This window comes from Eurypyga helias, unplaced genomic scaffold (assembly GCF_000690775.1).
Source record: "Eurypyga helias isolate BGI_N326 unplaced genomic scaffold, ASM69077v1 scaffold644, whole genome shotgun sequence".
Taxonomy (NCBI): domain Eukaryota; kingdom Metazoa; phylum Chordata; class Aves; order Eurypygiformes; family Eurypygidae; genus Eurypyga; species Eurypyga helias.
Genome location: NW_010246733.1, coordinates 103,179 through 119,268, shown reverse-complemented (window position 1 = coordinate 119,268; position 16,090 = coordinate 103,179). Strand labels below are relative to the sequence as shown.

The following is a 16,090-nucleotide window of genomic DNA, read 5'->3' as shown; positions in this document are numbered from 1 at the left end:
GAACCTGGGGAATTATAAGGTCAGCCTTTGGTCCAGACCTTTCTCAGCTCCAGCACAACCACACTGGAAGAAGGCAGGCTTCAGTTCACACACATATTTACCGGTGCCCCAAATCCAATCAACGAGGCAGAGCTCTGACCTAGCTATCTCCACTCGCTCTTCTTTCGTGCACGGGGGACAGGCTGCCGGGAGCTTTGTGAACCAGGGCACATAAACACAGACCGGACGCGCCACCTATTTCAGCTGGGCTGCATCTGCTCACATCTCCCTGGCACCTAGCGTGCCCGTATCGCAGAGCTGCCTGCTCTCACCACGGAAACACGCAGTGCCATGTGCTGGCTGCACGGCTCTCCAGATGTGCAGCACGGCTGCAATTATGGCAAAATGATTACAAGCAGTTAGACAAAATGAAGACATTTTTCTCTCTGTTTGCTATGCCCTGCAGAGTTAAAAACCCCATTTACATATGAAAATTCCAGTAAAGACTACAGAGCTGTCAGGACTGGGATATTTCTTTCCTTCTTCTGAGGGTGGGTTTTTTCCCTTTTTTTTTCTGCACGAAATATAATTAGAGGCTTTGATTAATCCTGCTCTTTTGTCATTTGGAAATTGCTCATTAAAGATGAGGGCTTTTCTGAGAGCAGTGGGTCTGTGAACAATTACAATGTGTTTAAGCATTAAATCATGGGCTTTTAGTATTTGGGGAAGGTGTGGAGGGAAAAGCAGAAAACAGCGAAGCCCCCAGATGTTGTTTTTGTTTCTTTTGTTTGCAGTGAAAAATAGGATTAGCTCTATGGTTCCCTTCCCACAAAAGCTCTACCACTAGCCAGTGACCCAGATAAACAGGGCACAAAATGCCCTGAAACACAGAGTGAGGCCACTGGTTTTCCTGGACCACAAGTTCCCTATTTTGGGAGCCACAGACGGGTCAACCCTCAATGCTCCTCACACACTATTACACACTTGTATCATGGAATCACAGACTGGTTTGGGTTGGAAGGGACCTTAAAGATCATCTAGTTCCAACCCCCCTGCCATGGGCAGGGACACCTTGCACTAGACCAGGTTGCTCCAAGTCTCATCCAGCCTGGCCTTGGACACTTCCAGGGATGGGGCATCCACAGCTTCTCTGGGCAACCTGTCCAAGTGCCTCCCCACACTCTCAGGGAAGAATCAAACGTCATCAAACCATAAATCACGAAGCCCTGGCTTCTGCTCCGTGTTAGTGTTGTCTTGCTCCACGAACTTTGGATAAGCCACTTATCCTTTGAGCAACCCTGTTCCCCAACCAAGTAACAAGATGTTCCAGTTTAATGATCCTGGGAAGAGACATGGGCCTAGAAACAGTTTAATGATCCTGGGAAGAGACACCCATGGGCCTAGAAGCAGTCAAAAGAGAGCTTTGGTACTCAGAACATGAGGGAGAAGATTGGAGTTCTAAGACAGAAGAAGTCAGCAGATATTTTCATCCCAGGATTTCCTTGTGTGATCTGACGGCAGGTCCTGCTGAGACAACACAGAAATCCTGGTGATGACGAGTAAGACACCAAGACCAAACAGCTCGTTTCAGCCACAGCACTGGAAAGCCAAGCCCTTGGCACTCTGCTCTGCTCAGATGAACACATTCCCTCCTCACTCATCCCTACACCACGAGACGTCAGCTGCAGGTGGAGAAGAGAGCCTCTGCTACACTGCGCGGCACTGGAATATCCCTGCACAGCCCGGCCATCGGCGCATCCCTCAGGCAGAGCCCTGAGCAGGGCAGCAGCACGGCCCAGAGCCCGCTCTCACACCGAGGCCACCTGCAAATGCTCCATCTACTTCTCCAAAATATTTTTTCTACTCTGCAAGCCTTGATTTCTCTGAATTGCTAATACTCCTTGTTAGACCCTTTCAGACAAAAGCTGTGCCCAACGGCTTCCTTCTGACCACTCTGTGCCTCTCTTGTTATTTTGAGCAGTCTCGCTGCCTCTCATCTAACAAGTTGATGTGGCTTCAGCCTGTCAATCAGCCTCCCAGCCGGCTGTCAGATGCTTTAGCCATGTGCTTGATCTCAGCCTCTGCTCTCGCTTTGAAAAATCGTGACATTCAGTGCTCAAGTCACTCCGTCGACTGCTGCAAAAAGGGCGGTGGCTGATTCCCGAGCAACAGCCCCTCTGCTTTTGTTGGGTTTTCCTCATTCTTGACTGTTTCTCTGTTCTCTTGAGGGTCTGTGCCTTCAGGGACACCACTCACCTTGGAGGAGGATGCATCCCGACACACCAGCCCTACACCTGTCTCCAGCTGAACACTCCTCTGCAGATGAACTGCCCCGATGATACTCAGCAGTCGGCTACAAAGGGAGGCAGGAGCTCGACTTTAAGGAAGCATTTGGTTGCATGGTGACAGCAAAAGACTCGGAAAGGGATGTGGGAAAGCCACAGCTTTCCCAGCCTTTGATTTATCAGGCTATGAAGTGAGCACAGCACGGCTTGCCCATTTAGAATTAACGTTTTATTTCCACTCAGACACTTCAGAAATCAAGGACTTCACCCTGATGTCCCAATTAACATGGATTCAGGCTGCCAAATGTTTAAAAAAAAGAGTCAAGACAAAAATGCCATGAGAACTGGATCATTAATCCACAGAAAGCAGAATTTTCTGTGTTTTCCCTCTCCTTTCCCAAGGAAAACTCAAAGCCTGCATGAGCTCCTGGACCAGGAGGTCAGGCTTTCATCTGCCTGCTGGAGAACAGCTTCACCGGAGCACGGTTGTCTGCCCAGCACATCATGAGCTATTAGTGTTATTAAGGCTATTAATAAGAGCCTTTAATAAAACAACCCCAGGACAAATTGTCTAGCAGACTGTTTTTTTCACAACAGCCATCATACACTAAAAACAGCACAATATTAGGATTTTGAAGACCAGGAACAGCCTTGGCATCCCGCGCCGCTGGCTGCAGCCACACCAGCTCACCAGAGCCCCGCATCCTCCAAACGGACCGGAATCATCCCAGCTGAATGGGCTCCCTTTGCCAAGAGACAGATCTGGTTTTCAAACACAAGTTGTTTCAGGGTCAAGCATCATCTCTCCCTTCTGACTGTTTTAACAGCAAACAGTACTGGATGTTTTTAAACAGCCTGCTTTGCAATGGGGTTTACAGAATAGTCTTTCTGTGGCAATTTCCACCTTAAATAACCCATAAGCAATGCTGAATATATGCTTATACGCTGAGGATGGGCACAGAATAGTTCTGGCAAAATAATAACAGATTTGAAATAAGGCTTGGGGTTTGGGGGTTTTTTTTTATTCCTTTGGAAGGGTGAAAAATAATCAGTTTTGCTTCATTTGCTTTCAATTTCACGCCTCTTCACTTCTGGCCCACAACAGAAACAGCAAGGACTAAAAAGCGTAAGAAAACCTCCCGCTCCGGAGTATCCAGCCTGGGAACTCCTTCCCACCCTCTGCCCAAAGCACGAGGAGCCACCCTGAACACACACCCTGGGTGCCAGTCAGCACCCGGTGTCAGGGGAAGCTGCTCAGATGGAGGCAGTGACTGATGGAGTTTGACCCGCTTCTGTCCCCACGACAACAGGTCCCCAGCCCCTAAAACATACGGGGGTGGGGGGAAGGAATAATTTGGGAAAAGCTCTCCAAACGACTAGTCTGTCCCTTACAGGACTAACAAGGTGCGGTCTCCCTTTAGAAGCATCAGCCTATGAATACATAAAATGGATCTTAAAATCTGTGGTTTGTGAGGTGCTGCAATGCAAGCTGATTACTAGAATTCAGTGGATTTCCCCATGAGAAAAGAATCTTCACCTCAGAGGTTCATCCCTGGTGAAATGCAGAGTCTCTGGTAGCATTTGCTGGCAACAGCAGCCTAATGGCAGACCCTCATACCAAGGGGTCTTTTAAATTGACTGGAAACAGTTTTTCAAACTCACCCCATGTTGCTCTGTAACCAGAAATCTCCCAAGTGTAACTAAGACGCCCAAATATTATCTTGGTTCAAGACACAATACATGTAGAGATACTGAGTTAAAAACCTTAGTTTTCCGTAGCTGAGCCACTTTAAAAGAATTCTTAAGCAGCAACCGGAACAAGTGATAAATTCTGGGTACACTGCAAGCCAGCTCTTTCCTGTGTTTAAGGTTTTGTTTTATAACTGCCCTTTCCTATTTTACAGATTCACAGAGTGGAAGGGGATGGAAGGGACCTCCGGAGATCATCCACTCCAACCCCGTGCCAGAGCAGGATGCCCTAGAGCAGATCACACAGGAACAAATCCAGGGGCTCTGGAAAGTCTCCAGGGAAGGGGACTCCTCTGGGCAGCCTGTTCAGGGCTCTGTCACCCTCACAGGGAAGAAGGGTTTCCTCATGGTTAGGCTGAACTTCCCAGTTCCCCTCATCCCGTCATCGGACACCACTTAGGTGTCACCTAATTGGTGACACCACATAGGACACCATCTTCCTGACACCCACCCTTTAGATATTGATAAGCATTGATAAGATCCCTCTCAGCCTCCTCTTCTCCAGCTGAACAGCCCCAGCTCCCAGCCTTTCCTCATGTGGAAGGTGCTTATCCTGCTGCTTTGTCAGACTAACGCCCGTCGGGCTCAAGCAGAACTGCTACGGACACAGCACGCTGCTTCCCCGGAAAGGACCACATGAACGGAGCTGCTGCTGCACGCGAGCTCTCTGTGAGGGATAACCTCAGCAGACCTCACACGGGATGCCTGAGCAGAGCACGTCTTCCTTCCCAGGAACAAGCCCGAACCCAAAACTCTCCTCCCTGCTGGAAAGCCATCCCGAGAATTAATTCCTCCCCAGCTGAAATCCCGAATGACTGCACTGCAGTTCCACCTGTCCCTGGGAATCAACCCAAGGCTCTGTGCAGGCGGTGCACCAAACCCCTGTGAATCCAAGCGTGCAGGGGGGAAGCAGAGTCACGGCCCCTTTGCTGGTAACCCAGGTTTGGTGTTTCATGCTACAAGGCCTACAAGGGTACTGGGAGAGGACTTTTTACAAGAGTCTGTAGTGATAGGACAAGGGGTAATGGGTATAAATTGAAATCAGGGAGGTTTAGATTAGATGTCAGGAAGAAATTCTTCACAGAGAGGGTGGTGAGGCACTGGAACAGGTTGCCCAGAGAAGCTGTGGATGGCCCATCCCTGGAAGTGTCCAAAGCCAGGCTGGATGAGTCTTGGAGCACCCTGGTCTAGTGGAAGGTGTCCCTGCCCATGGCAGGGGGGTTGGAACGGGATGATCTTTAAGGTCCCTTCCAACCCAAACCATTCTATGATTCTATGCTGCTGGGCGGCCGAGCGCGCGTCGTGGGTGCAAAGCAGATAAGTCCATCTATCAGAAACCCCGCCGGTGTGCCGCATCGGCGCAGCTGACCTGGGAAACTCCCTGGCTGAAGATCTGCCCTCCAACACCTTGCTATGGCACGGCTGTATTCCCACTTTGCGCTCACTGCCACGCGCTACGCAAAAACTGGCATAGTAAGAGCCAAATTCATTCCTCTCCCTGTTTTTTCCATTCCTCCTGGCCGCAGAGGACAACTTCCTCTTGAAGAGCCTTTGCCCCTGAAAGAGTTTCAAACGAAGGGCTGTTTGACATTCGCCCACCGCGCTGTAGCTGCAGGCCGGCGACACGGCCCCAGAGAAGATTCGGGGTTTCGAGGAGGGACTGACAGATGGCAGCTTTGGGGTGGTTTTATCCCCAAACGTTACCGAAAGAGGACCACAAAAACCCCAGTAACGAACTCCGCAGGCAGCCGACAGAGGCGACAGATGGCATTTCGGGAGCCGGGGCCGAAGCCCGCGTGGGCTGCAGCACTGACCGAACACGACGAGGAGCCGAGCGAAGACGGCGTCTCTGAACTGTGCTTGGGATTCCAAGCTGGCAAGGAGCCCAGCCCGCTAGCTGATTTTCTTTCACGCACGCTCCCTCCTGCCTTTCTTTTCTTCTTCCTTCGATTCCCCGAAGTTCTATTTTCTGCCGCGCCTCAGCCTCGAATCCCAGGTTCCTTTTACAGCGCGGGGAAATTAATGAGCAAAGTTAACGCCTCGCTCTTTTCTCCCAGCAGTTTGGCTTCGTGGGAAGTACGTAGGTGTGATTAACACCGTAGGAGTGTTTAGGAGAAAAACGCATTGCACAACCACCCTCATTTAATGAGATTTCATTTGTTAACTACTTTCTGGCTACCCAAAAAAGGAAGGGGAAAAGAAGAAACGCCAAGACTTCATTTTCAGTAAAATTAATTCTAATGAGAGCAGAAAACGTCATCTCTTGAATCTTAAGCAGTGCTGATTGTCTCTGCCTTCCTATTCCATAACTTTACTAGAGGGAAATTCATCTGTTCAGCATAACTAACAGGAATTGCCCATTTACTATCGTTTAACCTCTGGTCAGGTCAACTCAAGGCAGGAAGCCCCGAGCGGGGACGGGGTGTGGGAAGAGAGAACTGCCCGAGCACGCACGGAAAGCAGCAGCAGCAGCAGCCCGTCAGCTCTCCAGCACGAGCTGCTACGGCTACCCCCCGCCCCACACAGGTTTTCCGCAGCACACGGCCGGGCCAGCAAAGCTCAACAGCCTGTTCCGCAGCATACATCGCGGGCGCAAAGCCACACATCCAGAGCATCTGAAGCCACGGGCACTCTTCCCCCGACTACAAACCAGTCCACGCAGGCCAGAGCAGGCTTGAAAAATCGGTTCTTTCTAGCCCTGTTTTTTTTTTTTTACCCGATTTTTAATCCTTTTCTCCATTCTGCATAATCCTGGCTCACCAGATCCAGCTTTTCAGAGCGTATTTTTTACTCCAGTTTGTAACAACTCCATTCTCCCACCCACCTAATGCACAAACAAGGAACACACTCTGCCAAAGCTTCCCTTTTTTTTCCCCATCTCCCAGAGCAGCAGTGCCAGGTCTGTCACTTCTCAGCCTGCTCCATCAGCAGAGAGCTAAAAGCACCCAGGGAGAACTCTAACCTCTGTCCCTCTCTCTCACCGTTAAAGCTGGAGCCACCAAAATGATTTGCTTCCTCCTCAAGCAAGCAAGAAAAAAACAAGGCACTGCTCTAATTACACAGGTACCTGTGAACTATCCCGGTCATTTTACTACTTATTAGTGAATTTTTAACTAGATGCTTTAGAAACTTAAGTGAAGCAAAACACACAGATTTCCAGAGAGCTCCACTGACTCAAGAGAGCCGAGCACCCCCTCTGCAATCCCTGCCTCTGGATACAGCCACCCAACCGTTTGGGACTCTCCTGACAGTATCAGAAATTCAGACTGAGATCCTGTATTGGATATGAATGTCTGCACCTCCTTTCCTTGGGCAAAGCCGCTCTTGCCACTAGGTATAAATTTTAAATCCACAGCAACGTGGAGCATTCCCAATCACCAGTTACCCGTTCAGCATTCTCTAATATTCTGCAAGCTCAGATCTGGAATGAAGTGCATGTTCTGCTCACTAAGGAGAAGAGAAAACTATTTAAATTCAGTGTGGAGCAAGAAAGATTATAGAGAATACAGCCTGTACATAAAAACATGCTTTCTGGGAATCTCCCTTGACTTTCTTTAAAGAAAAAGGAAAAAAAGATGAAAAAACTTTCTTCTCTGTTAATGAAAGCCCCAGACAGAAGCAGCCACATGTGACTGATCCTCAGCCACGTAACAGTCCTTTTATGCCGCTCTTATCTACCTTCTGTACCCGGGCTCTTCTGCCAGCCCTCAGGATCCCCTCTCTTCAACTCCCAATTTTCCCTCCCGTGCCTCAATCAGCTTTGGCGGTAGCAAAGCAGACAGCAGGATTACTGCCCGAAGAGAGGTTTCCACAGTTTCTAGAGTTTCTCCCATCTGGTTCGCAGCCGGGCTGTTTAACCCGAAATAAGTGCAGGTAAAATCCCAGTATTTGCTGAGTCAGCTGGGCCTGGTGCACTCCAAAATGCTCTTACCTGTGTAGTCAATGACAAATCCGGTGTTGCTGACCGATGCATCGCTCCGGAACGCGAGGAATAGGCTGTTACTGCTGCTCTCTATCCTCTCAGGAAGCTGGGAGCCGTAAAAACTTCCAATGAGGGGGCTGAGTGAGTCGGGTCCATCGTAGATATGAAGGAAATCATAGCCAGGCTCCAAACTGAAGCTGCAGAGCCAAAGGAAGAGTGCTTGAAGCATGGGCATGCTGCAGCAGCCCCGGGGTACAGACACGCTGGTCGCGATGGGCCGTACCGCTACACAGCCGAGGGACTGCTTCTGCCAGGTTTGGATTCATTCCTTGGGAGAGGACAGGACCCCCACGCAGACCCACCTCACCCAGGCAGTGCCCCCCCGAACCCCACGGGCAGCCCCAGAAGCGGAACCAAAGAGCTGTCGGGTACGTACGTATGAAAGACCAGGGCGATGACGTAATCCGGAGAGACCGTCAGCTTCCAGTCGCACTCCTTCCCCGGCGGGTAGGGCTCCGGGTACTGCGGGGACAAGATCACTCCTGCCGGTCCCGTCAAGATCCCTCCGCAGGGAGCTGGAAGGCAACAAAGCAAAGGGATGAGGCTTTGTCTTGGAGGAACCTAAAACATAGTAGATGAGATGCAGGGAGCAGCGGGGGCAGATAAGGGCAGAGAGGCCGTTAGCAAGGCTGTCTGGTAACGAGACGTGTATTACACGCTCGCGGTGGCCCTTGCAGACATGAGGGCTCTGTTGTTCCAGACAGGGCACACACACAGAGGAACAGGGCTGTGGATGCTATCACAATCTTCCTAAGATCTCTAAGTGAGCAGCCGGAAGGAGAGAGATGCTTTAGGCTCTTCTGTTGCATTTATTTAGGCAGCTCCTGGTCAAAGTCTGGAGGGCTGGTAGATAAGCGAAAACGTGTTGTCTGGGTCTAATGGGTGTTCATGTTTATCACAGTCACCAATGCATTACAGCCAAGCTGACTGAAAAATCCGTTATGACTTTTTTAAGGCTGAAATAAAGCCTGCATGTATTTCCACTGTGGGAAACGCTCAGGATTGATTTATTACCGTCAGCCTTTTTGCAGCGTATTCACGAGGGTCGATGCTCTAAGATTCCCCCTGTTGCTACGATCGATTCTCCAAGATTTGGGATGGGGTGAGAGAGAGGGGAGCGCAGGCTGTGTTAAACTCTGTGTCTGACACTAACGAGCCAACAGCAGCGCAAACACCGAGTGGGGAATGACCTAGCACGGGAGAGAACAAATCCTGAAGGACCTTCCATTGGGCAGTGAGGATGTGTGTGTATCCTGTGAGCTTTTATAAAGCCCTGCAACTACGTAAGAATCTCCAGAAATCGGGTAAAATGTAGTGGGGCTGTTCGATAAAGATCACAGTGGAGATTGAACTGGAGACCCTTCTCCAAGGCCCAAAAGCAACTTCTTCAATCAAGTCCAGTCACAGGGTACCGCAAGCACCGGGAACTGTTATCCCTCTCAAACAGACAAGGAAATCACAGCACGGCAGAGAGTTCAGCTGAAGGTCACACACAAGGAACGTGGAAGAACCACAAGCACCTATTCTGTGTCTGTTCACCTTAACCCTTAGGGTGAGTTCCTCTTCCAGACTGTAAAGTCAGGGGAAAATTCCAGAAGAAACTAAAGTGTACAGACTCATTTCTGAAAAGCCTAAGGGAGATGCCTGTTCAACGCCTTCTGATTTCTTTGAAAATCCCACCCGCAGTCTCCAAAGGTTTTAAACTACAAACAGGTCCACACCATGGCTGTTTGGAGTTGGGTCAGACTTCAAATACCCCAAAAGCCTCTGGGGGTTGTTTGAGCTGAGGCTCCAGTTCAGCCCACATGGTTTAGGGACTGCAGGAGTTGTACAATGAAGATGTGAAAATACATCTGAAATGCTAAATACCAACATAAAATCCAATCCCTAAATGAAACTCCGTTTTCCCTTCCGCTCTAAGCAGGCAGCCTGTTAGACAGTTGTTATGAAACTGGTATTTGACCACCGATTATCCCTCCAAATCCCTTGTCGCTGAACAGAGAGAAGGAGCAGGACATTGCTTTCAGCTTTTCCACAGAGTTTCTGACTCCTAAAACACGACTGCCAGACTTCTGTTCAAAAAGGACCCAACACAGTATCTCCAAGTCAAACTGGAGGTAACCCATGAGAGTTCAAGATGAAGGCACTGGCTAAACTTCTCCGAGAAGGACTGAGAGCCCAGCTCCTGGTGTGAAAGAAAACCCAGCAGGAGAATGACAAGATGGGCATGACATGTAACAACAGGATTTAGTTATAGCTCCGGGAAGCTTAAAAGGACTGTCTCTTTCAGGCTGAAAGGGTGCCACACTCAATCATCAAGACAGTCATTCAGAAACCGAGTCACCTGCAGGGAGCATAAATCCTGAGCATGCTGCAGAAGTTTCCTGGCTGGCATTAAATCAGAGGTTAGAAGCAGAATTCACTGATTTTTCTTGCTTGGGGTAACAGTGCATAAACAGGAATGAAGGTTACAAGAGAAGTAATTTGTGGCCAGCATCTAATTGGCCAGCAAATTTGATGTTTATTGCTCTTATGTGCTTAGCATGACTATTTTTATGTGTTCTGGACATATTAAAAAGAATCACTTTTATGAGCTTCTTTTACTACTTTATGAGCTCAAAGAAAATGTCAGACAGATCTTTCTCCTGTCAGACCCTGCTGTCTCTTCATGCAGAAGTTACTCACCCACAACCCCAACCCTCTCTACCAACCTGAGTTTCAAAGCAGCCTTCAATTTTGACTTGTCAGGTTAAATATCATCACTTACATCGTAGTATGTCCTACCAGCTTCCAGCATGAACTAGATTCTGATTGTCCCAGACACTCTGGGGGATAAACCTAAAAAGCAGTTCTCCGAGACAGCTACCCGAGACATAGACACCTTGTCACACATCTCCTCAACCCAGGAGGGACTCACCCCCTTCAGATGCAGAAGTCTTGCAATGAAACAGGGCAGGGAACCAGCGCAATGGGAAGATGGATGCGTGTTCATACCTATGCAGGAGGGAGGGTCTGGTTGCCAGAAAAATCTGTTCTCAATCTGCACGCAAGTGATTTTGGCCTCCCCTTGCAGGGCGTATCCTGGATTACACTGGAAGACGATGGAGTCACCTGCCTCTTTGCTGTCACCACTCCGGCTCCCGTTCTGGGGAATTCCTGGGTCATTGCAGGAAGTGGCAGTCGAAACTGAAGAGTATTAAAAATATGTATGTGATATATGTACTTATATTTTATACAGAATTACAGCATCAGCTGCACTTAGACTCTCCTTAAACAGATATCCCACGAATGACTTCATTCTTCCTCTCTTCCCCTTCAGTATCCCTTAAAGTTGCCACATACATAAAAACTGGCTTTTGCTTTCCACTGAGCATCTGCCACTCCAGCTGGTAAAGGCTCTGGGGAATGGCAAGTTCAAGTGCACTACACAGAGCGCGAGTCTGATGTATAATTGTGCACATGCATGTTTACTTAATAAGTCCAGACATCCACTGATCTTACATGGCATTTTTATAGAATTCTGTGTCAGACACATGCTGCAAAATAAACTAATCTGCTAGCACTTTCCACTTCCCCTGAGTGGCAGAGCAATTTAGCCTTTAGCCCTGCGAAGCATCAAGCCTGACCTTTAGAAACGCACGTTTCCCTCCCAGTCTCGCTGCTACGTCCCTTCGAGCTACGCGATGACCCCCTCGGCTGCTTCTCAGCTGGGTCAGGCAGCACAGCCTCACTGCTGACTGAGCTCGCGGTCTGTCAACACTACAACAACTTAAAAGTATGGGAAGTCCTGGAGTAATACAAGTTTTGCAAGCTTATATAGATCATTAAAGTTTACAAGATCCAAAACCGTGCACTTGTGAGCTCAGGTCTGGCTACTTCATCACACCTTGTGAACAAAGGCTTTGAGCAGAACCATTCAATAAAGACCAGCTCTGTATCAGGCAGCAGAGCAGAGCTTATTTCCTGCTAAGTTGATGAGAATCTATTACACCCAGCCAGTTTGGAGAAAGCTCTTCTTAAACGAGCCAGAGGAAATCCCTCTCTCTCTTTCTGTGCAACTGAAGATAAGCAAGTTAGCAGCCCAGGCTGGTCCTTCCTGGCAAGCTGAGACACAAGCCTGGCAAAGAAAGAGGATGGCAGAGCTGTGCTGGGTGACACAAAGCTCTCCCTCTGTCTTGGTCATCCCAGAAGGTCCTGTACCCAGCACAAACTCTTCCCAAACAGCTGGCCTGTTCTCCCAGCCATGCAAGGCACCGTGAACAGAAAGCTACAGGCAAAAACTTGGGAGAGACAGAACGAGCTCTGAGGCTCAGATGTGTCTGAGTCCCAGGAAGGTTGTACCATCGTTCACCCAACACCCTCCCTGCCTTCTGCCATCTCCAAAACAGGCACCTAATGGTTGGCTACCAGATGCGCCAGTGAAGGGCTGCACCCCAGAAACCTGTGTGTGAATGTTGAAACGTCCCACCCTAATATAACCAAAATTAATGTGTTTGCAAGGCTGAGTCTTCAGTAATGCCCACCAAGACTGAGGCAGTGACAGACTGCAGCTGCGTTACACATCGTGCTGCTGCTAGCAATGACAGCCCTACAGCCGGTAGAGCTTCTTGTGATCTGCGCCTCAGGGGATCCAATTTGAGGGATTTTAAATGGACTTGGATTTCTGAGACCACTGACTGACTGCTCTCACAACGCCTAGGGGAAGTTGCCTGCAAACTGGTGTCTCTAAGGGACCCGTGGGAATGCAGTGGAAAATCTCTGTAACGCCTTCTCGTGCATTCCACAATGTGCTGCTCTACGTCTTGCTGCCAAGCTCACCACTGTGAAGGTGACTGTAGCAGAGGGAGCACAGACTTCACCTGCATTCCAAGGACAAAATACAAGAGTTTTCCTCTATCTGCAGAGGCTGCACCCAAAGTTGCTGGAAGACTGCACCGTTCCCCCCACCCTGCTCTGCGCGGTGTCATTTGCTCACCATCAGCAGTTTGTAGACAGACCTGAAACCCCTTCTTAGCAAAGCCAGGCCTGCGCAACGCTGAGGAAACAATGCAAAGCCTACCTGAAAACTGAACAGCAAAGCCCTGCTTGCTCGTGAAGAAATCGGTGTTGAACTGAAGGATGACAGAGTTGAAGGTACTGTGCACGTCGCCGGGTAGGACGGAGCCGCTCATCTCCTTTAGGAGGATGCCGTTCTCCACTGGACCGTCCCAGATCCTCAGCACATCGTGGAACTCCTCGGTGTGGAAAACCATGAAGTGGAGCCTGTGTGGCAAAATGAACTGGAAGTCAGACCACAGACCGAGCTCTTTCTGTTTTCCTGCAATTATCAGAGACGTGACTGGTACCAGCCTGAGGCAGCTCAGCCCACAAGGAACGTGTTCTCCCCTGTTACCTGCAACAATGAACTGGAAGTCAGACCACAGACTGAGCTCTGCCTGTTTTCCTGCAAGGATCAGAGACCAGCCTAAGGCAGCTCAGCACACAAGGAACGTGTTCTCTCCTGTTACCTGCAATGCAGCTCGGACCAAGTGCTTTAGCCCTCTGCTAGACTATGTCCCTAAAACCCGAGATTTCTCGGTCACATGCCTCCCTAATAAAACACATCCATAACCAAACAACAACTGAGTCGTGGATACCAATGTTTTTGGAAAAGTTAGGTCCTTTCTGGTGTTCTCTCCCAAGCAAAAAAAATTATTAATCTCTCCTAAAGATCCTGAGGGACAAGGTAAAGGTCCAAAAGCCCATCGTGGGCAGCGGAAACGTCCCTAGCCCGTACCACAGTTGGTTTACACTGAAGATATTGCAATGAGTAGCTGTCACACAGACAAAAGGCTCTGTCAAGGACATGCACAGGAAACCTGCAGCAGAGAGGTACAAGGTCTGTGAAGGAGAGGAAGGGGCTCTGTCCCTCGTTTCACTGAGCTCTCCACCAGATCACACAGAGGTATTGAGAAACTTGTTCTAAAAGAGAATTAGCAGAAACCGTGCTGGGGTCCCTTCAGACCACTTACATATATTCATCCAGTTCACACACTGTCCCTGCGCTGCACACAGCAACAACCTTGGCTGTCCTTTTGCTTTTTTTGGTGTCCTGCAAGGAACAGCTTATTGTCAAGAGCCAGCATCTACTGATAAAATGCATTGATTTTTGTTACCTGCATTCAGATCAAAGAATTTGCTCATGGCACCAAGCTCATCCTGTGTGAGGGGAGGGGAGGGAGAAAAAGAAATCAGCAATACCACTCAATTAAAAGAGCATTATGCTGGGAAAAAATAACCCTTAGCAGGGTGTTAACTGCCCTGGAGGTTAGTAAAAAGGGGCAGAAAAGGGTGTGTGGGAGGGTGGCAAGCAGGTGGGTGCAAACTCTGAATGCTGGATTGCAGCACCTCCGAGGATTTTGACATGTTTTATAAAGATCTGGATATTGCAAAACAGTGTCTAGATCGGCCAAGAGAGTAATTTCAGTAAGAAATAAAGAAAAAGCGAGGCAGTATGAGCCAGCTCTCCAAAATCCACAGGCAGAAGGCAAGGGAGAGAAAACTGGCGGCTGGCAATGGCATCACACTGTGTGCTCAACGAGGTATTTATTACGATGCTCCGAATGCAGATTTCATTTCCTTGCTCTGCGTATTTTACAGCTCGCTCTGCCCCCGAGAGAGCACTGCAAGGCCTTCAGCGTATGCAGCAAAGGCTCGTCAGCCCTGACCCGCCTCAGCAGCACTCCTCGGAGCTCGTCTTCTGCTTTTACGCTAAACCAGGGATATGCCTGTTGGCACTTCCACAGCAAATTCCCAAGGGAAAGCCCAAGATGCTGACAGAGCTCATCACGGTGGGGAAATCCACTTCAGAGCCTGTACCAGATGGACCTAAGGGGGTGGGAGAAGGCCAGAGGCTCCCTCCATACCCAGGAAAGGGTTGGTGGCACTCTGGGACAGGACAAACCTGTCCTCTTCTAAGCCCCTGGTGGGATGCTCCTCTCCTTCCCACCCTGGGCTGGGGGGGGTATCACACTGCCCTTCTCCCCACCAAACCAACCCGTGGAAGGGTGCGAAGCAGATGAATCCAGGAGGTGCCCTGGGATCTTCCAAGCTCAGAAGTACCTTCGAAGTGTAAGATACTGCCATTATTACTGTTACACCCAAGGGAGTTATCAGCTAAAGGTGGCGATACATCAGGCTTCAGCCCCTTCCACTCCTGCCCTTAAAATACCCACTGAAGAGACGGCATTTAATTGCCTCTGTTTTTCACTGCCACATTATCACTGGGGGGAAATACCACCTGACACAAAGAAACCAGGCTAACGTGGGGTAACTCGAGGCACGCCAGCTTGAAACGGGGACAGAAATCTATAAACTGCGCTGAGAAGGATCCGCAAAAAACAAACCCATCAGGTACTGTGCTTAAAACCCTGACAGCCCACGGCGGGAAACAAGGAAGCATTCGCTTGGCTGCTTTCCCATTTATCTGGGGCAAACATAAATAAATCAGGTAGAACCATAAAAGGGGAAAAAAAACCCCAAACCCACTCACTGCAATGTACTCAGCAACAAAATGATGTCCACAGAATCTGACAGAAACCAAAAGAGCTGAATCATAGATCTACCTAGCAGAGACCTTGTGCAAAGGGAAAAAAAGCTGGACTCGAGGAAAATAAGACTGGATGGTAGCAGAGCTGTTCTCCACAGGTGGGTCAGCCTCACGATGCTCGCTCTCAGGCTAACTGGTCCTAGTTAGCCAGAGCTGCCAGCGAAAACTCATTGCCAAAGACCTGGGAAACAGGGAGACGGCGGCAGAGACTGACCCTAGAACTGCCACCCCCTGGGAAAGCTCATCCCTAGCCCCCACGGGATCCAGGCTGCCTACAGCAACGCACCTCCCTCCGTTAGGTTTAAGAAAGGACGCGCCGGCACGGCTTCACGACGAGAGGAAAGCCTTAGCACGACAGCCAGGTGGCACAGCGGCAAGGCACGGGGTGTCCAACGACAGTTGGTTCAGGAATCTCGCGGGGTAGCAGATTTTATTAAGAAAACTGGTGTGCTCCGGAGCAGATCAATCTATTCAACAGGCACATCTGTAACCAAACAGCATGGGTTT

The 16,090-nt window shown here is 49.5% G+C and overlaps 1 protein-coding gene across 1 annotated transcript in view; it reads right to left on the bottom strand.

Moving 5' to 3' along the window:
* The window catches only part of LOC104508770 (CUB and sushi domain-containing protein 2-like), a gene marked incomplete at both ends in the record, with an annotated part of 109,587 nt that overhangs the window by 19,524 nt on the left and 73,973 nt on the right, over positions 1–16,090 (bottom strand). The window contains 4 exon segments of the mRNA XM_010150497.1: positions 7,945–8,132; positions 8,372–8,510; positions 10,990–11,181; positions 13,055–13,257. Coding sequence (XP_010148799.1) covers positions 7,945–8,132; positions 8,372–8,510; positions 10,990–11,181; positions 13,055–13,257 — 722 coding nt within the window.